Raw genomic sequence first — 20,882 nt, 5'->3', positions numbered from 1 at the left:
CACACCTATGTGCTGGCCGAGGCTGGCCCGCATTGGTGACCTAAACAAATGAGGTTTTCACTCTCAGACATCCTTCCATCCCCATCCCGGCCTCTTCCACATAAACCTCAGAGCTCATCTCCGATATGTCCTCCTTCATAAAACTTTTTGGACTGCCACGGTCCCTGGTAAACTCTCCCCTTGAATCCATTTCATCATCTACACTATGCAAGTCAAATAATCATACACATGCCTCTCTGGTGGTTTTTGGTCTCAAGTTGCTGTTTAACTCTTGAATATTCCTTCTCTTTTAAAGTGCATTTGTTGTCTCTTGAGAATGATCTTGTCCTCTATTTCTGGGCTACTTATGTAACATAATAGAATGTGACAGCTATCACTTAACTGAGCACTTACTATAAGCAGGGCACCATTAAAGTGCTTTGCATTAACTCATTCAGTCTTTCCAGCAGCATATGAAACAGGTAACAGGTTCGATTACAATTCCCATTTTACATAGGAGGAAGCGAAGGCACAGAGAGGCTCAGTAACTTCCCTAAGGCCACAGAGTCAGCAAGTGGCAGAAGCCAGCAGTCTCATTCAAGAGCTCATGTTCAGAACCAGCATGTCTTAAGCCTTCCCTTTTGCCTTCTGCATGGCATCCACTCCACCGACATTCGTCTACTAACCGGTGCTGATTTGTTTTCAGGAAACGGTCCTCACCTGAGCAAGCAAAAATGGAAGCATCTGACCTCTATCCACACATGGTCCTCAGTGCTCCTTCTCACCTCTCAGGATGAAAGCAAACTTCTGTTTAACAGCGAGCTGTTTCCTATTCTTTGTGCTTCCAGATACAACATTTTACTGTCAAAAGGGACACCCTGAAAGATCTAATCTTGTAAAGACTTGCATACTAGGAAAAATGTATCCCATGAAAGGTCCTTAAAGCGTTCCATTAGGACTAAATTAAAATCGCATTAACCAGGATGAAAGGGAAGTCTGGGAAGATGAGGACACAGGCAGTGGAAAAAGCAAAGGATGAAGAGTGAAGCAGTGTGGGCTTGCGCCTCTGCTGACTCAGGGATATTCTCTGAACTCCAAACTATGTCAGTTTCGGGGGCTGAGTTACATGATTTTGACTCTCTGCTCTAGAAAGATGTTCTCTTATCAAATCTGGACTGGGAGGTCCAGATTTAAAACCGGATGGTCCTGATGAAAACCGCATAGGTGTTCTGTTTTGACTGATGGGAGTGCACTATCGCCCTCTGTCCCCGCACCCAGCTTTGTGCTCGGTTCACAGAGGGTGCTCAATAAACATTCATGATGGGTGAAGCGTGTCTTCCAAGGCTAGTGCTGGTCTTACACAGAGGCGATTTTTCAGTTCCCTTCATCATCAGATCAAGTCTAGGTTGCTGTGAGTTTTCGTCAAAGACCCTACGCATCTTTCTCATCTCCATCTGTCTTCTCCCCTTATCAAGTCCCTCCTGAAAGTCCTTCTCCAGAAGGCATCTGAGATGAAACGGAAAGGAGGGAACGACCCCTTGCTTACTGCTTCACAAGCAAACGTACTCCCTGCATATACATTGCAAATTATTTCAGCACAACTCTCCCTATTTATTGTTCATCTCGCTGTATAACATTGATTCCTCCATATGGCTTAGCCTTTGGTGTCATATGCATGCTTCACAGCACTGCTGCTGTGGGAGACTGGATGCTCACAGCAGAGGGAACGGATTCTGTTATTGCAGAAGAGTCTCTATGAAGCCAAATGGCCAAATCTTTCAACTACACAGAACTCCATTGGATGGGCCAATCTGATTTTCACCTCCATAGCGTAATTAAGCCGTTAGCCTTACAGCCTCACGGTGTGCATCTTGAGGGCCATGGCCACTCTCCTTCCTTTGTGTGATTTCCTGGAATGCCTCTCCTCACTCATCCTTCAAGTTCCCTCCCAAATGCTACCTTCTCCAAGAAGGCTCTCCCAATTCTCCATCCCCGCTCCCCAAAGTATGGCGTCTCCAATGCATGCTTGTCACAGAATTCATCACATCGCACATCTTACCTAAACTTTGCTTTTTGGCATCTCCAAGTTTTATTCTATCTAAGCACTTTTATGAGTACTTTTTCTTCTACTACACTTCAAGCTCTCTAGAACACACTTAGCATCTGATTTGCTTCTGTATCTGCTATAATGGCTAGTAAAACCTTATATAAAGTAAGTACTCAGTCGATTTTGTTGAACAAATTGATAAATGACTCACGGACTTGTACTCTCGCAATCATCTATTTCCACAACCTATGATCATAAGATTTCAATGACATTTAGTACATTTAGTGCATTTAAAAAATGCAACTTTTGGAGCCTCTAACACTATTGGTCTAGAATTGCAGATGTCAAAAACTGCCCAACGAACCTATTTGTTGTAAGAAAAACCCTACATATCTACATATCACCTGTGTACATTTCTTCATATCACCCAATTGTCATGAAGATCAAACGAGACGGAAGAAGTAAAGACCCTTCGGAAAGGCCAGCAAAGGCACATATCCACGAAGCTGGCAGCACTCACATCATTTTAGTGGAGTGGGTGACTCTCAGGGCCTGTGATGTAAAGCCATGCCAGCCACCATGGGCGTCTGTGCAACCACGTTTGTTCATTCTACAGATATTTGTCACCTTTATTGTTGGTGCTGAGGACACAGCTGTGAACACAACTAACAAAAACTCTTGGCCTCATATAGGTTACATTCTCATGAGGTAAGGGGTGATAAGCAAATGAACACGTACACGTATAGAATGGCAGATGGTGAGAGGTGATGTGGGGAAATGGAGCAGGGAAGGGTGGATGAATGGGGTGAGGGGACGGCATCAGAGGGGGCTGAAGAGGTGCACAGGCCTTTGTGGAGAGCTGAGTCGAGGGCGTTCAGACAGAAGGAGCAGCGCCGGCCACCACCCCACAGTGGGGTGAGCTTGGAATGTTGGAGGAATAGCAAGGGGGTCACTGTGGAGGGCTGGTAAGGAGGGAGAGGAGGGGAGGGTGAAGGAGGTGAGCTTAGGGAGGAAGAAGGCGTGAGACTGCAGGGCCTATGGGACTTTGGCGCTCACTCTGGGCAAGTCACGGAAGCCTTGGAGGGTCGTGAGCAGGGTAGGAACATGATCCGACTTGGCTGTTCAGAGGGCTGTTTGAATGCTGTGTTAGGTCCAGGCCATGATAGGGGTTGAGGCAGAGACTCCTGCAGGAGGCTGTCGCCATCATCCAGGTCAGAGGCGAGGGCGGCCAGCACTGAGCCGAGTGTCCAGGTGGTAAGACACAAATTCTTGATATGTTTGGAAGGTAAAGTTTGTAGGATTTTCTGATGGATTGTATGCAAGCAGTGAGAAAAAGAAATAAGTCCAATAAGGCCTGAGAAGCTAGAAGGATGAGGCTAAGCATTTACCTAGCTGAGAAAAACTTTGGGAAGACTGGGAGTTCTGCCATGGGTCTTGCTGAGTGCAAGATACTTATTAGCTATTCAGACAGGAGAGGAATGGAGTCAGCAGGTAGAGACACAAGTCTGAGGTTTGGAGAAAGGGTCTGGGCTGGTGACACACAGCTGGTGGTTATTGGAAGATACATAGATTATATTTAACACCAGGAGGCCGGACGTGATAACTAGGGAGTGAGTGTGGACACAGGAGAGGTCTCAGGATCTACCCCTGGAGCGTCCCAATGTTAAGAGGGCGAGAAGATGAGACAGAGATCAGCAAAGGATTACAAGAAGAAGAAACAAGCACGTGAAGGGTAGAGCTAAGAAAGAACAGTGTTCCGGGGCAGGGCGCCCTGTAATCCCAGCACTTTGGGAGGCCGAGGCGGGCGGATCACGAGGTCAGGAGATCGAGACCATCCTGGCTAACATGTTGAAACCCCGTCTCTACTAAAAATACAAAAAAAAAAAATTGCCGGGCGTGGTGGCGGGTGCCTGTAGTCCCAGCTACTAGGGAGGTTGAGGCAGGAGAATGGCGTGAACCTAGGAGGAGGAGCTTGCAGTGAGCCGAGATGGCGCCACTGCACTCCAACCTGGGCAACAGAGCGAGACTCCATCTCAAAAAAAAAAAACAAAAAAGAACAGTGTCCCAAGGGCCAAGGGCAATAGTGGCTCAAAGACAAGGAGTGATCAGCTGTATCCAAAGCTGTCAACAGATCATGTAACATGGTCCTGGAGCACAGAGCACTGGGTGCAGTAACGGTGATCACTGATGGTCTGGACAGGAGATGTTTTGGTGCAGCAGTGGGAAAGAAAGCCCCATCAGGGTGGATTCAAGAGAGAATGGGAGGACAAGAATCACAGACAACAGGTAGAGGCAACTCTTGAGGAGTTTTGTTGAAATACAGAAGGAGATAACCTATGGTTATGAGAAGTAGAAGAAGGAGGCATTTGTCGGCCGGGCGCGGTGGCTCACGCCTGTAATCCCAGCACTTTGGGAGGCCGAGGCGGGCGGATCACAAGGTCAGGAGATCGAGACCATGGTGAAACCCCGTCTCTACTAAAAATAGAAAAAATTAGCCGGGCGCAGGGGCGGGCGCCTGTAGTCCCAGCTACTCAGGAGGCTGAGGCAGGAGAATGGCGTGAACCTGGGAGGCGGAGCTTGCAGTGAGCCGAGATTGCGCCACTGCACTCCAGCCTGGGCGACAGAGCGAGACTCCATCTCAAAAAAAAAAAGAAGGAGGCATTTGTCTAGGTTTGTAGTCGGGGGAGATACTGCTGACATCTTTGTAGATGACACCAACCACACTGGTACAATGCACGGATCCACCATGGTCTGCATGGTTCCCTGTTTCAAAAGCTGCACAGACACTATTCCAGCAAGAAAGGGCAGAAGGCTGCATGAGCTGAGGAAGTCACCATTTTACTGGTGACCCACAGGAAACCAGACACAGTTGTTGCTCCTATGCATAAGCATGGAGCTACCTGCAGGGCACCCACAACAGCAAAACCATCTCAGTGTCATCATCTCTAATGGCGAAAATATTTTCCTGGACTGCACGGCAGGTAACATGAGGACTTTGCATTTGAGGCCTTCATCCTCTTGAGAGAATTCCTAGGAGTGTTACTGCTTCCTGACCACTGCAAGACACATCTACCTTGCTTAAGTACAGATGGAGACAGGGCTCCGTCCTCGGGAAGTTTCCTCTGTAGTGGAAACCAAGTGACCCAATCTAATCTAATTCTTCCTTTTAATGCACTGTAGCATGAGAGGCTCTCAACCATATTCATCTCTAATTAAGCATCTCTGGACTAGAGCAATTATTGTAGCCACTGCTGTTGATAACAATCATCTCCTCAGTCTCTTTGTGGTAGGCTGCTATGTGTTCTCAATCGTTCACCCATGCTTCTCTGAAGGTTCAGCAAACTTCTTGGCCCCGTTATCTCTGAGGGTGGCCATGGGACTTGCTTTGGCCAGTGGAATGTGAACAGCTAAGACAGAAACCACATTTAAGCATAAGCCTTAAGTTGCTGGTGCGGTTGGCTCTAGGCCCCATTTTGTGAGCATCTGCCCTCAGCCATGACAACTACAAGGCCTACCACTGAAGGTGAGGGCTCCTTTGACCTGGGCTCTGGAATTGAAGGGCACGCAGAATGAGGTCAAGCCCAGAGTCCAGCTGCGGGCAGTAGAGCTGCAGCTGACCACCATCCTCAGGTGCCAGGAGCCAGGTGTAAAAGTTGCTGGTTGTAAGCCATGGAGAGTTTGGGACTGTTTATTCCTACAGCAAAAGTTGACTGATATACTCTTTTATTAGACTGTCAAATTTATCTAGTGAAGGAACCATGCTTGTTCTTTATGATATGCCCTAATACCCCTAATAAGAATTGTAGGCCCCTAATAAGTACGTAGATAACAGGCCAAGGGTCACTGTGTCCATTTTGCTTGGTTGGCTGGCATTTGGAATTAACTCCTAGTTCCTATCACTGACACACTGGCAGTACCATTACCAGCTCCTTAAAGTCATGTTCAAAGTCACTGTCATCTTCCCTTCCTACTTCCTGATTTGGGCTATTGAGTTATCGCTGATTGACAAGGAAAACCCAAATAATTTAGGCTTCAAAAAGAAGTGAGTCCTGGCCATGATATATGCAGTTTCTATTCCTAAGTACTCCCAAACAGTCAAGGCTGAGTAGAGAAAGTTGGCTTTAATTGTGCTTGTGTGCTCAGCTCTGTGTGCCTTTTGAGCTTAAGACAGGCCACAAGCTTTGCCCAGGGAGTCCCACTGCAAAGAAAACAAACCCGTGCTTTTGCTTATTCAGTAGGTTCCCTTTGCTTATTTAGAGACTGAACTAGGTATTGTGTGGGAATCAGAGGCAATAGAAGGCACAGTTCTTGGTTTCAAGGGGCTTATGGTATAGTTTAAGAGACAGGATATATGTGTAAAACTCCAACACAATTGGCCGGGCACAGTGGCTCACGCCTGTAATTCCAGCACTTTGGGAGGCTGAGGCAGGCGGATCATGAGGTCAGGAGATCGAAACCATCCTAGCTAACATGGTGAAATCCCGTCTCTACTAAAACTACAAAAAAAAAAAAAAAAAAAAAAAAAAAAAATTAGCTGAGCATGGTGGCAAGCACCTGTAGTACCAGGTACTCGGGAGGCTGAGGCAGGAGAATCGCTTGAACCTGGGAGGTGGAGGTTACAGTGAGCTGAGATCATGCCACTGCACTCCAGCCTGGGTGACAGAACGTGACTCCGTCTCCAAAAAAAAAAAAAAAAATCCAAGACAATCAAGAGATATATACCACTTAATTCTTTAAAACAGGCAGTGCAGTGTGGTAGGAAAAAGAGCTGGTCTAGAAATCAGGAGACCTGATTCTAGTTTTGGCTCTACTGCTAGTTAATTAGTCACAGGAAGATCTTTTCACTGTTCCATGCATGAATAACTGGTTAATATAAAGCCCCTCACATTTCCACGGTTTCATGACTCCATGAGATACCAACCAGCAGCACACTGGGAACCAAGTGCTCAGTGCATGGCATGGGTAGGAGAGGCTGTGCATCTGGAGGTTATCTGTCTTTCTGTCCCTCACCCCATCTCCAAGCTCATCTGGTCCTAGCCTAGTCTGAGAGGTCTCCTATGTCTTGAGTTATGGACCGAATCTACTGGAACTGAACTGAAAGTAAAATTTAAACAAATGAGTACAGAATTGTTCTCAGACACCACAAACTGAAGAGGAAAGAGTAGGAGTTCTCCTAAAGTGGATTGAGCCCCCAGGAGCACCTTGGGCTGGGGTTTGCTGGCACCTCCCCAGGGCGCCTGAAGCCACTGTGTTCAGTACCTGGGGTGCATCCATAACGGGCCAGGCTTCTGCAAGAGTGGCAGAAGAGGTGTTGTCCATGTGACTGACATCCGGATATACAACACCTCTCCAAACCCTTCCCCTGATTCAGAGAGCTGAATACCCTCCTCTCTTTGGGTAAAATCACTTCTCACAATGACAGGTGTGGTGTCCCCAGTGGGGCTCCTGAGGCCTGGACTGCCCTATTTGACAGGACGGGAGGAGAGGGCTGGGAGAAAGGTCAAAACAGAACTTTTAGAACATCCACTGATGCTTTCCTGATTGCTCTTTGGAAAAATACAGAAAGTAGAGATAATCTCATTGGCTAAAGTGCTCTGGAGCCTCGGGGATTAGCCACCTGGCTCTTCTGCTGCAAAATGTATTTAAATCCCCATCCCAGGGCCTCCGGGGTGGCTCAGATGGCCATGGGATTACTTCCTTCGTGTAGTATTCATGTGGCTGAGTGACTGCTGTGAACCGTCTTCAGGAGTTTCCAGGAGCTGGGACCACAGTGTGTTTTAAGGTACTTACATCAGAGTAGGGTTCTTCAGCTCAGAGGAACTCATTTTAAAACAAAAACAAAAACCCCTGCCTTTATATGAAATCAGGTCCTTTTGCAGAGTGTTCTTGGCAATTCAGCAAAGGACAGCAGAAGGTGCTGAGGAGATAACTCTGTACACAAGAACGGGCTTCACTTACTTGGGACTCCAGACACCAGCCGCAGGGGGCGCAGCACGCGGAAGGCCCTCAGCGCTTTCACATCAAATCCGGCCCCTTTCCCTCCGAGAGCGTTCGCCCCGTCTGCTTTGGTTGCTTGTTCTAAAATTGCGCTAAAAAGCCTAGAAGAGAGGAAAGAGAGAAGGATTGTCAGGACTGGGTTTTTTTTGCTCAGCTGGGCAAAATTGCGCACGGGTCTCCAGCCCAGGAGTGGGCGCTGTGGGCGTGCGTGGAGTCTGTGGGTGGTTGTAAGCTGACATCAGTGTGGGTGGTGGCCTCAGTGTGGGTGGTGGCCATGCCCAGGGTGCCACCATGGCCCAGGGAGGTCTGAGCGAGCCGAGGGGCAGGCCCTCTGCCATCATAAAGGCATGAGCTGGACAGGCGCTGGGCAAAAGTGGGAAGCAGGTGATGTCTGTCGTCAGTCCTCATCTCCTTGAGGAGCCCTCCGCCCTCTCCATGGTATCCCAGCACCCCTCCCAGGAGTGCCAGCAACCACGTGCTCTATTTCCCCACCTTCTTCCTTCTAGAGACCCCCTCTCTTTGACTTGTTCCTGGCCCATGGAAATCTGCTTTGTGCTGGCCTCGGTGGCTGCTCAGGAGGCGGGCACTGCACAAATGAATGAACGGTTCAGTGGTTAAACAAGAAGGTCTCAAGTGGGGCAAAACCACACGTGCATGTAACTGAGATGCAGGGCTTTCGGCCCTGCCACTGTAGGTCTGAGCTGGCATATTCACTCCTCCAACAAACAAGAACACCTGCGACGTGTCGGGCACTGTTCTAGACACTGGGGCTACAGCAAAACGGACAAAGCCCTTCCCTTCATGAACTTACATTCTAGCAGGGAGACAGCCAATAAACTGCGCAATCAGTAAACAGACACTGCAGCTTAGAGTGCTGAGTGCTGAGCAGGAGGGGCAGCGAGGGGCTCTGCAGAGAGAGGGTGAGGGCCGCCTCCCTTCCCACCTGAGAGGTCTGCACAAAGAACTCCCTGCAGGTGACACTTGAGCAGAGGCCTATGGGAAGTGAGGGTAGGACACACTTTGTTATCTAGAGACTGTTCCAGGCAGAGGAAGCAGGTGAGCCAGGGGCCCAAGGGAGGAGCAGGGTGTTTTAGAGGAACAGCAGTGACCAGTGTGGCTGGAGCAGGGCAGGGAAAGCAGAGAACTGTGGGAGAGGAAGTCAGAGAGGAAATAGGGAACCCCACCAGGTGCTGGTATCCTCTCTGAGACAGAAGCCACTGGGGGACTTTGAGCAGGAGAGTGACATGACCTAACTACAGGTCTAAAAGAATCATTCTGCTGTTGTGGGAGACTCTCCTGTCGGGGGCGAGGCCAGAGACCAGCTGCTGCAGTCACTCAGGTGCGAGACGCTGGTGGCTCAGAATGAGTGGTGGTGTTGGAGGTAGTGAGAAAAAGTTGGATACCAGATTTACTTAAGATAAAGCTGGTGGGACTGGCTGATGGACTGGAGGTGAGGTGTGAGAAAGAGAGGGGAATCAGAGAAGATTCCAACAGTTTGGGCGTGAGCAACAGGAATGATGAGATATGGTTGAATGGACATCAAGGGTTCTGCCGAGAACTTGAAGTTTGAGTTGTTGCTTGGACATCGAATGCATGTCTTGAGTTGGTTCTACTGTGTCTGGAGGTCAGTGGGGAGGTGCAAGCTGGAGACAAAAGCGCAGTAGTTGCGTAGTTCATATTTAAAGTCAAATCATATGTGACTACCTAGGAGGCCAGCGCAGAAGGTGAGGATGTGAAAGGACCCAACCCTGCAGTGGTCCCACACTGGGGGGTCAAGAGAGGAGAAAGCAACAAGAGAGACTGACTGCAGAGCAGGGACATGGAAAGAACAGCGCCCCACGAAGCGAGTGGTCAGTGAACAGGCAGTGCTGTCACACGCTGCAGAGACACGGCTGGACACCGACCACCGGGTTTACCAACATCAAGACCATCCAGACCTTGAAGGCATCTGTGTTGGTGGAGCGACGTGGACAAACACCTAGCAGACATAGGTTCAAGAGAGCATGGGGGGAGTGGGACACCGTGAGGATAGACAGCCCTAGCCAACAGAAATATGAGGCAAGCCACAGGTGTGAACTGCATGTGTAATTTACCTTTGCTAGGAGCCACATTAAAAAAGTAAAAACAGGCGAAATTAACAGTGTTCATAGATTTTATTTCACCCAACATAGCCAAAATATTATCATCTCAACATGTAATAAATATAAAAAATTATTCAGAAGACATTTGTCATTCCTTGTTTTGTAACTAAGTCTTTGAAATATGCTGTCTATTTTATCCTTATGATTATTATTATCGCAATTCAGATTAGCCACATTTCAAGTGCTGAATGGCCACATGTGGCTACCGTAGAGATAAGTCTTTCGAGAAATTTTGCTCTAAATGAGCAGAGAAAAAAAGGGGGTTATAGAAGTGGGAGTGGAGTCAAGAGGGTTTTGTTTCTGAATGGGAGATATGACAGCATTTTTCTATGTGATGGGAATCATCTAACAGAGGCAGAAAATGTGATGAGATAGAAGTGAGAGAGAACCGCTGCTGGTAGGACAGAGCTCCTTCATTGGCAAGAAGGGGATGGGTGCACACGAAGGGTGCCCACCTGTGCAGGGGCAGGGCTGTGTGCCATGATCCAGTAAGAAGACACATTGTCAGCACAGACGCGTGGTTGTGGGAATATATGAAAGTCCCCTTCTGACTGCATCTTTCTCAGGGAACTGGGGAATGAGGCCATCAGCCGAAAATGTGAAAGGGGAAGGAGATGAGAAGTGTGAAGAGAGAGGCAAGGGTGCTGAAAGAATTCTCTCACAAAGCAGAAGGGTGAATGGAGTGCGGACAAAGAAGGAGGGCCCTCAGGTGTCACCAAGGGCCTCCTCGAGGTTGGAGGTCATGAGTGTAAAGTGAGACTCTGCTCAACTTTGCAGATTTCTTGACCCTTTCCAAGTACCAAGCAGATCTCTGGTCGGACTTGATTAGGGTTGGTATTTTTCCAGGTGTGGAAGATAAACAGACAGAAGACTAAGAATGTTGAGCATAAATGCAAGCCTTGAGTGAGTGCAGCAGTGGCACATGGCATCTGAGATGGCTGGAAGGAGGGTGGACATGGTGGCAGGGATGAAGAGTGCAGTGGGACGAAGGGATGGTGGGAGTCAGGGTGAGAGAGGGAGGGGACGGGAAAGACGGTGGTGCTGGTTAGACAGTAGGATGTTAGATTTGGGATTATGGGGGAGGCGTTATCAGTGGTGACAGGGATATTGGCTATAACCAGGGGAGTGAGTCTACTGAGACAGGCTCCCCAGAAGGCAGATATCCAGGAACTAAGAAGCTACTGCAGGGAAGGTAGAGAAGAAGTGAGTGTTGGAGTGAAGTAGAGTGAGCCAAGAGCCCATGTCCTAAAGGCACAAGGAGGGGTGACTCAAAGGTCTGCAGAAGGTTGCAGTAAAGAGAAGTAAGGCATAGAGGACCTGATGACACAAATGTCAAAAGGGACGGGGGGTGCAGTGGAGCAGAAATCAGGAGCTGGAAGGGCCCCCTTAGACCTGGCAACCTGGTGCAGTGGAAGGAGGCTTCCGGGACAGGAAGTGGCCACCTGCTGAGCGACAGCAGAGAAAGCTGTACCCTCATGGGAGAATCTGGAAGTGACCAGAAAGGAAACTGAGAACTGGGCCACCTGTTTTGCAAAGTTTTGTTGGAATTCAGTTACACCCACTCATGGAGATACCGCTCTTGTCCTGCTGCTGGGCAGGGTGGAGTAGCTGGAACAGAGACTCGGCTTGCAAAGATGAAAACCAGCATCTGGCTCTTACAGAAAAGTTGACTGACCCCGAACAGGCGAGAGACTATGGGGATGGGAGGGCACAGTGGGAAGGTTTCCTCCGTGGGGTAGTGGGAAAGGAGGGGTTAGATCAGAGGATGCACAGAGCCACATGGGAACAGGAGTCCGGGTGATGAGGGACGACTCAAGAATTTTGGGCTTTTCATGGCAACCGAGAAAAATAGGGGAAAGGGCGTGCAGGGCGATTTCTGTCCTTTATACCCAGAGAGGATGCAATGGATTCATTGGCAGCAGAGTGCACTACACGCTGGGTTGTGTTTCTTCAGTAGTGGGGCCTGGGATCAAGGAGGGCACCCAGGTATTAGGAGTGGGTCTCCATATCGGGTCTGAACTATGAGCCAGGGCAGCTTTCACTCAGGAGCAACAGGCTTGAGCTCTTAAGTGACTTATGCCCCAGGTAACTGGATCTAGAAATGGGAAACTGCAGCTGGGGGATTAGCCAGATGCATTAGCAGAAGTTCAGGGCCAGGCAGGGCTGAGCCGTGAGGGGATCGGCCTAGAAACGCTCCATGGAGGCCTCCAGGCACTGACTGGCTGAGTGACTGGGGTATTGGCTCCTCCGGTCCAGAGGATGTCCCTCTATCTGGTCTGTGTATCGGACCTCTGAACGAGACTCTCAACAGCGGGCTCTGCAGCCGAATGAAGTTTGAGAACCCTGTCCAGGCCGTATGTGCAGTGTCTCTCAGCCTGGCGATTTGACAGCTTCCTATGTTAGCTGGTGAGGCCTTGAATCCCAGGCAGAAGTTGCCAGGATGGGGCAGTGGGCTTCTTTCTCTACAAGGGAGATGTTCTTTCCACTGAAGCCCAGATCACTGAGACCGGAGGAGACGAAGACCCGTCTGCAAATTTGTCAAACAACATCCCAAATGCAAACCCGATTTTGTTCCCAGTATTTCCTGCAAGAAAGCAATATGCTTATCCGAGTGAAAGATGTTCACAAAATAGGATTCAGCGAAGGGAGTGGAGATTAGACAACTTGCCCTTAACTCCTGCCTCAAGTTGAGACTCTTTATTACGTATCCGCTTTTAATTGTGAAAGGGTAGAAAACTCAAACATGGGCCGGGCGCGGTGGCTCAAGCCTGTAATCCCAGCACTTTGGGAGGCCGAGACGGGTGGATCACGAGGTCAGGAGATGGAGACCATCCTGGCTAACACGGTGAAACCCCATCTCTACTAAAAAATACAAAAAACTAGCCGGGCGAGGTGGTGGGCGCCTGTAGTCCCAGCTACTCAGGAGGCTGAGGCAGGAGAATGGCGTAAACCCGGGAGGTGGAGCTTGCAGTGAGCTGAGATCCGGCCACTGCACCCCAGCCTGGGCGACAGAGCAAGACTCCGTCTCAAAAAAAAAAAAAAAAAAGAAAACTCAAACATGGATGGAGGAGTGGCTGGTGTATTTCTTCTCAATGAGATGTTCCGAAGGCAAAACCATGGCTTGGTGCCCACTGGTCCCTAAGGGTTGGGCTCTGACGTGGACGCCTGGCTGAAGGATCGCTCTGGGAGGTGTGTTTGGCAAATCTGTAGCCAGGCAGTGGGGCTGTTAGAAGAAAAGGATCGTGAGGCTGTAGAATGATCGTGAGGCCCAGATAATGGGAAAGGCAGGGCCACCACCCTGCTAGGGAGGCAACAAAGCCTCACTGGCTGGCACGGAACCTCCTGAGCAGGAGATCCACGGAGGACTCCACGGTCCCTGCGTAGGGGGAGGTGAGTCTGAGGCCACCACAGTCCCTCCATGTTTATTCAGCAGTCCCACCACCAAGAGACCTCTGCTTTAGGAAGGAAAGAAATGCCCTGTGTCATGTGCCACCAGAAGAGCAATGCAGAGACGAGGCTCTCAGCCTGGCACTCAGGCAGTAGGCAGGCAGGCCCACCTTTCTCCAGGGCAAGTCAGGCTCCCCCAGCTGTGTGGGAGGCCAGGAGAAACCTTTCCCTACAGCTACAGAGCAGGGGCCAAGGAGAGCAGATATTTTCCAAGACACCCAGGGAAGCAAAGGGCTACCCAATATTACTACTTAACATTGCAAAGGAAGCAGAAAAAGGAGGCGAGCTGAAGAGAGGTGGTAAGCTGCACCCTCCAGCGATGGGGGATCGTTACAAGGATGGGCTGAGTTAGACAGGACGAACAGTCCTTAGGAGAAGAGAGACTAGGTTCCAAATACGTCCCAGTGCAAGTGCAACCACAAGCTGGGCCACTGCTGGTGTCATAACCTCTGTGGCTTAGAAACAGGAGCACACGGCCGGGCGCGGTGGCTCAAGCCTGTAATCCCAGCACTTTAGGAGGCTGAGGCGGGCGGATCACGAGGTCAGGAGATGGAGACCATCCTGGCTAACACGGTGAAACCCCATCTCTACTAAAAATACAAAAAACTAGCCGGGCGAGGTGGCGGGCGCCTGTAGTCCCAGCTACTCGGGAGGCTGAGGCAGGAGAATGGCGTGAACCCGGGAGGCGGAGCTTGCAGTGAGCTGAGATCCCGCCACTGTACTCCAGCCTGGGCGACAGAGTGAGACTCTGTCTCAAAAAGAAAAAAAAAAAAAAGAAACAGGAGCACACAATTGGATGCCTCCCTCTCTTCATCAGCCTCATGGCCTAGACCCCAGGGAGATGTGACTGGAATCTGGGCTGACCCCACAGAAAAGCCTGGCCCCCTGTGGTTGTGGGGAGGAGTCGAAGGGATGAAGCCGGGTCCAGACAGGCTGCAGGTGAGGCATGAAGCACGGGCCAGAGATGCACCACTGTACTGCCTCCCTGTCAACCCAGGCAGGGCCCCTCCCTCCCAGGGCTCCTGTTTGGTGCCTACTCACCCTGCATTTCTTGTCTCTGCTTCCCCGACTCATGATTTAATTAAGACCACATATGGGGCAAAGCACATATAATCAACTCCAACTCACTCCAAAATTCCAAAATTTTGCCTAAACAAAACTCATCCCTGCAAGTCACCCTCATCCCTCCACTGGTCCCAGAAGCAGCTGCTCTCATTCCCAAGGCTCTTTTCTATGCATATGCAAAAGGCTCCCAGGAGACTGAGGCCTTGAGAAAGATGCCGAATTCTGAAAAGGATTTAGGGGCATTTGGAACAACCCACCTTAAGGACTTTTGCTACGGTTTACTGAGTTATTCAAGGCATGCGTTTAGCCGCTCTTTGTTTATTCTGGCATGAGTAGAAGTCACAAAATCTCTCCTATAGCTGCATGCACACCCCGAGTGCTGTGAGCCAGAGCTAGACCTGGCTAATGACACTAATAACCTTAGTGCCCCTTGTATCACCCAAACATTTGTGAGGTTCATATGGCCAAAGTGCATCATTCATTGGCCAGGCAAAATAACGCAACAACAACAACAAAAAAACCCTAACGTGGTTCCAAGCAACCTCGTGAGCCATCCAGATGGCCAGAGACGAGGAACTAACTCGCAAATGATCTCGACGTCCTCCTGCGTTATTTCCTGCAGTAAAGACCCGGCACTCTCACAAGATGGTGAACGGTGGGTGCTCTGGAGACATCCACAATGGCTGTGTCTCCTCCAGGATGGCACAAAAGGATCCTCCAAAAACAGGCCTCTGGGACAAAGAGCTCCTGACATTCTGGCCTTGACTCTGCAGACTGCCAGGACTTCAAGGGAGGGAGAGTCCAAGGTGACGGCCACTTGAGCACTCACTGGGCTCAGAGTAACAAGGGACTAGCTCAAAGGAGCTGGCTTCTTCTCAAGGTAAAATCTGCTGCAATGGGCTCCTCCTATTACAAGACGGATGTGTTGATGGAACTTCATCACCTGTGTTTTAATAACCTACACTTCACCAGTGTATGTAGGCCTGTTAGGTACAAATTGTTTATGGAGAATCTTTTTGTGGGGTTGTCAACTTATTTATAAGGAGGTCACTTCCACATTTTATTTCAGATTCTTTGCATTGCTGTTTTGAAAGCCTAGATGGACTCTTATGCTACTGTGGAGCAGGGTGTCTGGGGGGAAGCCGCATTTGATTGGGGTTTGGTTACTTGTCATCTTTGCCTTTCATAGTTCCCTGTTTCCTTCTCATCCACCTGTCTTGAGCAGTCTGGTTCCCTGGGGCCACAGAACCAGGCCCCCTGCAGAGTGAGAATGGGGATGCGGCCTCTGTACGAGTCCAGAGCACAGGCACAGCCCATGTGCGCCCCACCCTCACCCCACACCTGCAGACTGCATGCTCACGGACGAGCTGTCCCAAATGTGCTCAGCGATACAGCAGGGAAACTGGCAGAGGCACTGCGGGACCAGATGTGGTCTGAGATGACACGAAGTACTTAAGCAAGAGGATATCCTTAGTGGCACCGAGCAGCATGGGTTCCATTAGGAGCACTCAGGTCTAACTGCATGTGTGTGCATGCCTGAGTGGGAGTGGCAGGGTGTGTGTGTGCATGCCTGTGTGGGAGTGGCAGAGAGGGGTGTGTGTGTGCGCGCGCCTATGTGGGAGTGGTAGAGAGGGGTGTGTGTGTGCGTGCCTGTGTGGGTGTGGTAGAGAGGGGTGTGTGTGTGCATGCCTGTGTGGGTGTGGTAGAGAGGGGTGTGGGAGCGGTAGAGAGGGGTGTGGGAGCGGTAGAGAGGGGTGTGGGAGCGGTAGAGAGGGGTGTGGGAGCGGTAGAGAGGGGTGTGGGAGCGGTAGAGAGGGGTGTGGGAGCGGTAGAGAGGGGTGTGGGAGCGGTAGAGAGGGGTGTGGGAGCGGTAGAGAGGGGTGTGGGAGCGGTAGAGAGGGGTGTGGGAGCGGTAGAGAGGGGTGTGGGAGCGGTAGAGAGGGGTGTGGGAGTGGTAGAGGGGTGTGGGAGTGGTAGAGAGGGGTGTGGGAGTGGTAGAGGGGTGTGGGAGTGGTAGAGAGGGGTGTGGGAGTGGTAGAGAGGGGTGTGGGAGTGGTAGAGGGGTGTGGGAGTGGTAGAGGGGTGTGGGAGTGGTAGAGGGGTGTGGGAGTGGTAAGAGGGGTGTGGGAGTGGTAGAGGGGTGTGGGAGTGGTAGAGAGGGGTGTGGGAGTGGTAGAGGGGTGTGGGAGTGGTAGAGAGGGGTGTGGGAGTGGTAGAGGGGTGTGGGAGTGGTAGAGGGGTGTGGGAGTGGTAGAGGGGTGTGGGAGCGGTAGAGAGGGGTGTGGGAGCGGTAGAGGGGTGTGGGAGCGGTAGAGGGGTGTGGGAGTGGTAGAGAGGGGTGTGGGTGTGGTAGAGAGGGGTGTGGGAGTGGTAGAGGGGTGTGGGAGTGGTAGAGAGGGGTGTGGGAGTGGTAGAGGGGTGTGGGAGTGGTAGAGGGGTGTGGGAGTGGTAGAGGGGTGTGGGAGTGGTAGAGGGGTGTGGGAGTGGTAGAGAGGGGTGTGGGAGTGGTAGAGAGGGGTGTGGGAGTGGTAGAGGGGTGTGGGAGTGGTAGAGAGGGGTGTGGGAGTGGTAGAGGGGTGTGGGAGTGGTAGAGGGGTGTGGGAGTGGTAGAGAGGGGTGTGGGAGTGGTAGAGAGGGGTGTGGGAGTGGTAGAGAGGGGTGTGGGAGTGGTAGAGGGGTGTGGGAGTGGTAGAGAGGGGTGTGGGAGTGGTAGAGAGGGGTGTGGGAGTGGTACAGAGGGGTGTGGGAGCGGTAGAGAGGGGTGTGGGAGTGGTAGAGAGGGGTGTGGGAGTGGTAGAGGGGTGTGGGAGTGGTAGAGAGGGGTGTGGGAGTGGTAGAGAGGGGTGTGGGAGTGGTAGAGAGGGGTGTGGGAGTGGTAGAGAGGGGTGTGGGAGTGGTAGAGGGGTGTGGGAGTGGTAGAGAGGGGTGTGGGAGTGGTAGAGAGGGGTGTGGGAGTGGTAGAGGGGTGTGAGAGTGGTAGAGAGGGGTGTGGGAGTAGTAGAGGGGTGTGGGAGTGGTAGAGGGGTGTGGGAGTGGTAGAGGGGTGTGAGAGTGGTAGAGAGGGGTGTGGGAGTAGTAGAGGGGTGTGGGAGTGGTAGAGGGGTGTGGGAGTAGTAGAGGGGTGTGGGAGTGGTAGAGGGGTGTGGGAGTGGTAGAGAGGGGTGTGGGAGTGGTAGAGAGGGGTGTGGGAGTGGTAGAGGGGTGTGAGAGTGGTAGAGAGGGGTGTGGGAGTAGTAGAGGGGTGTGGGAGTGGTAGAGGGGTGTGGGAGTGGTAGAGGGGTGTGGGAGTGGTAGAGAGGGGTGTGAGAGTGGTAGAGAGGGGTGTGGGAGTAGTAGAGGGGTGTGGGAGTGGTAGAGGGGTGTGGGAGTAGTAGAGGGGTGTGGGAGTGGTAGAGGGGTGTGGGAGTGGTAGAGGGGTGTGGGAGTGGTAGAGAGGGGTGTGGGAGTAGTAGAGGGGTGTGGGAGTGGTAGAGGGGTGTGAGAGTGGTAGAGAGGGGTGTGGGAGTAGTAGAGGGGTGTGGGAGTGGTAGAGGGGTGTGGGAGTGGTAGAGAGGGGTGTGGGAGTGGTAGAGAGGGGTGTGGGAGTGGTAGAGGGGTGTGAGAGTGGTAGAGAGGGGTGTGGGAGTAGTAGAGGGGTGTGGGAGTGGTAGAGGGGTGTGGGAGTGGTAGAGGGGTGTGAGAGTGGTAGAGAGGGGTGTGGGAGTAGTAGAGGGGTGTGGGAGTGGTAGAGGGGTGTGGGAGTGGTAGAGGGGTGTGGGAGTGGTAGAGAGGGGTGTGGGAGTGGTAGAGAGGGGTGTGGGAGTGGTAGAGAGGGGTGTGGGAGTGGTAGAGAGGGGTGTGGGAGTGGTAGAGGGGTGTGGGAGTGGTAGAGAGGGGTGTGGGAGTGGTAGAGAGGGGTGTGGGAGTGGTAGAGGGGTGTGAGAGTGGTAGAGAGGGGTGTGGGAGTGGTAGAGGGGTGTGGGAGTGGTAGAGGGGTGTGGGAGTGGTAGAGGGGTGTGGGAGTGGTAGAGAGGGGTGTGGGAGTGGTAGAGAGGGGTGTGGGAGTGGTAGAGGGGTGTGGGAGTGGTAGAGAGGGGTGTGGGAGTGGTAGAGGGGTGTGGGAGTGGTAGAGGGGTGTGGGAGTGGTAGAGAGGGGTGTGGGAGTGGTAAGAGGGGTGTGGGAGTGGTAAGAGGGGTGTGGGAGTGGTAGAGAGGGGTGTGGGAGTAGTAGAGGGGTGTGGGAGTGGTAGAGGGGTGTGGGAGTGGTAGAGGGGTGTGGGAGTGGTAGAGAGGGGTGTGGGAGTGGTAGAGAGGGGTGTGGGAGTGGTAGAGAGGGGTGTGGGAGTGGTAGAGAGGGGTGTGGGAGTGGTAGAGGGGTGTGGGAGTGGTAGAGAGGGGTGTGGGAGTGGTAGAGAGGGGTGTGGGAGTGGTAGAGGGGTGTGAGAGTGGTAGAGAGGGGTGTGGGAGTGGTAGAGGGGTGTGGGAGTGGTAGAGGGGTGTGGGAGTGGTAGAGGGGTGTGGGAGTGGTAGAGAGGGGTGTGGGAGTGGTAGAGAGGGGTGTGGGAGTGGTAGAGGGGTGTGGGAGTGGTAGAGAGGGGTGTGGGAGTGGTAGAGGGGTGTGGGAGTGGTAGAGGGGTGTGGGAGTGGTAGAGAGGGGTGTGGGAGTGGTAAGAGGGGTGTGGGAGTGGTAAGAGGGGTGTGGGAGTGGTAGAGAGGGGTGTGGGAGTGGTAGAGAGGGGTGTGGGAGTGGTAGAGGGGTGTGGGAGTGGTAGAGAGGGGTGTGGGAGTGGTAGAGAGGGGTGTGGGAGTGGTAGAGAGGGGTGTGGGAGTGGTAGAGGGGTGTGGGAGTGGTAGAGAGGGGTGTGGGAGTGGTAGAGGGGTGTGGGAGTGGTAGAGGGGTGTGGGAGTGGTAGAGAGGGGTGTGGGAGTGGTAGAGAGGGGTGTGGGAGTGGTAGAGAGGGGTGTGGGAGTGGTAGAGGGGTGTGGGAGTGGTAGAGGGGTGTGGGAGTGGTAGAGGGGTGTGGGAGTGGTAGAGGGGTGTGGGAGTGGTAGAGAGGGGTGTGGGAGTGGTAGAGAGGGGTGTGGGAGTGGTAGAGAGGGGTGTGGGAGTGGTAGAGAGGGGTGTGGGAGTGGTAGAGGGGTGTGGGAGTGGTAGAGAGGGGTGTGGGAGTGGTAGAGGGGTGTGGGAGTGGTAGAGGGGTGTGGGAGTGGTAGAGGGGTGTGGGAGTGGTAAGAGGGGTGTGGGAGTGGTAGAGAGGGGTGTGGGAGTGGTAGAGAGGGGTGTGGGAGTGGTAGAGAGGGGTGTGGGAGTGGTAGAGGGGTGTGGGAGTGGTAGAGAGGGGTGTGGGAGTGGTAGAGAGGGGTGTGGGAGTGGTAGAGAGGGGTGTGGGAGTGGTAGAGAGGGGTGTGGGAGTGGTAGAGGGGTGTGGGAGTGGTAGAGGGGTGTGGGAGTGGTAGAGAGGGGTGTGGGAGTGGTAGAGAGGGGTGTGGGAGTGGTAGAGGGGTGTGGGAGTGGTAGAGAGGGGTGTGGGAGTGGTAGAGAGGGGTGTGGGAGTGGTAGAGGGGTGTGGGAGTGGTAGAGGGGTGTGGGAGTGGTAGAGGGGTGTGGGAGTGGTAGAGGGGTGTGGGAGTGGTAGAGAGGGGTGTGGGAGTGGTAGAGAGGGGTGTGGGAGTGGTAGAGAGGGGTGTGGGAGTGGTAGAGAGGGGTGTGGGAGTGGTAGAGGGGTGTGGGAGTGGTAGAGAGGGGTGTGGGAGTGGTAGAGAGGGGTGTGGGAGTGGTAGAGAGGGGTGTGGGAGTGGTAGAGAGGGGTGTGGGAGTGGTAGAGGGGTGTGGGAGTGGTAGAGAGGGGTGTGGGAGTGGTAGAGAGGGGTGTGGGAGTGGTAGAGGGGTGTGGGAGTGGTAGAGAGGGGTGTGGGAGTGGTAGAGGGGTGTGGGAGTGGTAGAGAGGGGTGTGGGAGTGGTAGAGAGGGGTGTGGGAGTGGTAGAGGGGTGTGGGAGTGGTAGAGGGGTGTGGGAGTGGTAGAGAGGGGTGTGGGAGTGGTAGAGAGGGGTGTGGGAGTGGTAGAGAGGGGTGTGGGAGTGGTAGAGGGGTGTGGGAGTGGTAGAGGGGTGTGGGAGTGGTAGAGGGGTGTGGGAGTGGTAGAGGGGTGTGGGAGTGGTAGAGAGGGGTGTGGGAGTGGTAGAGAGGGGTGTGGGAGTGGTAGAGGGGTGTGGGAGTGGTAGAGGG

At 52.5% G+C, this 20,882-nt stretch overlaps 1 protein-coding gene across 35 annotated transcripts in view; it reads right to left on the bottom strand.

Moving 5' to 3' along the window:
* Window positions 1–20,882, bottom strand: part of CACNA1C (calcium voltage-gated channel subunit alpha1 C) — a 742,107-nt gene that overhangs the window by 237,523 nt on the left and 483,702 nt on the right. For all 35 annotated transcript variants that reach the window (XM_045366394.3, XM_045366391.3, XM_045366401.3 and 32 more), the window contains exon 5: window positions 7,985–8,124. In XM_045366394.3, coding sequence (XP_045222329.2) covers window positions 7,985–8,124 — 140 coding nt within the window. The remainder of the gene's footprint in view (window positions 1–7,984; window positions 8,125–20,882) is intronic.

This window comes from Macaca fascicularis, chromosome 11, assembly GCF_037993035.2.
Source record: "Macaca fascicularis isolate 582-1 chromosome 11, T2T-MFA8v1.1".
NCBI lineage: Eukaryota > Metazoa > Chordata > Mammalia > Primates > Cercopithecidae > Macaca > Macaca fascicularis.
Note: the sequence above shows the minus strand (reverse complement) of the source record. Positions and strands in the feature narration are given on the sequence as shown.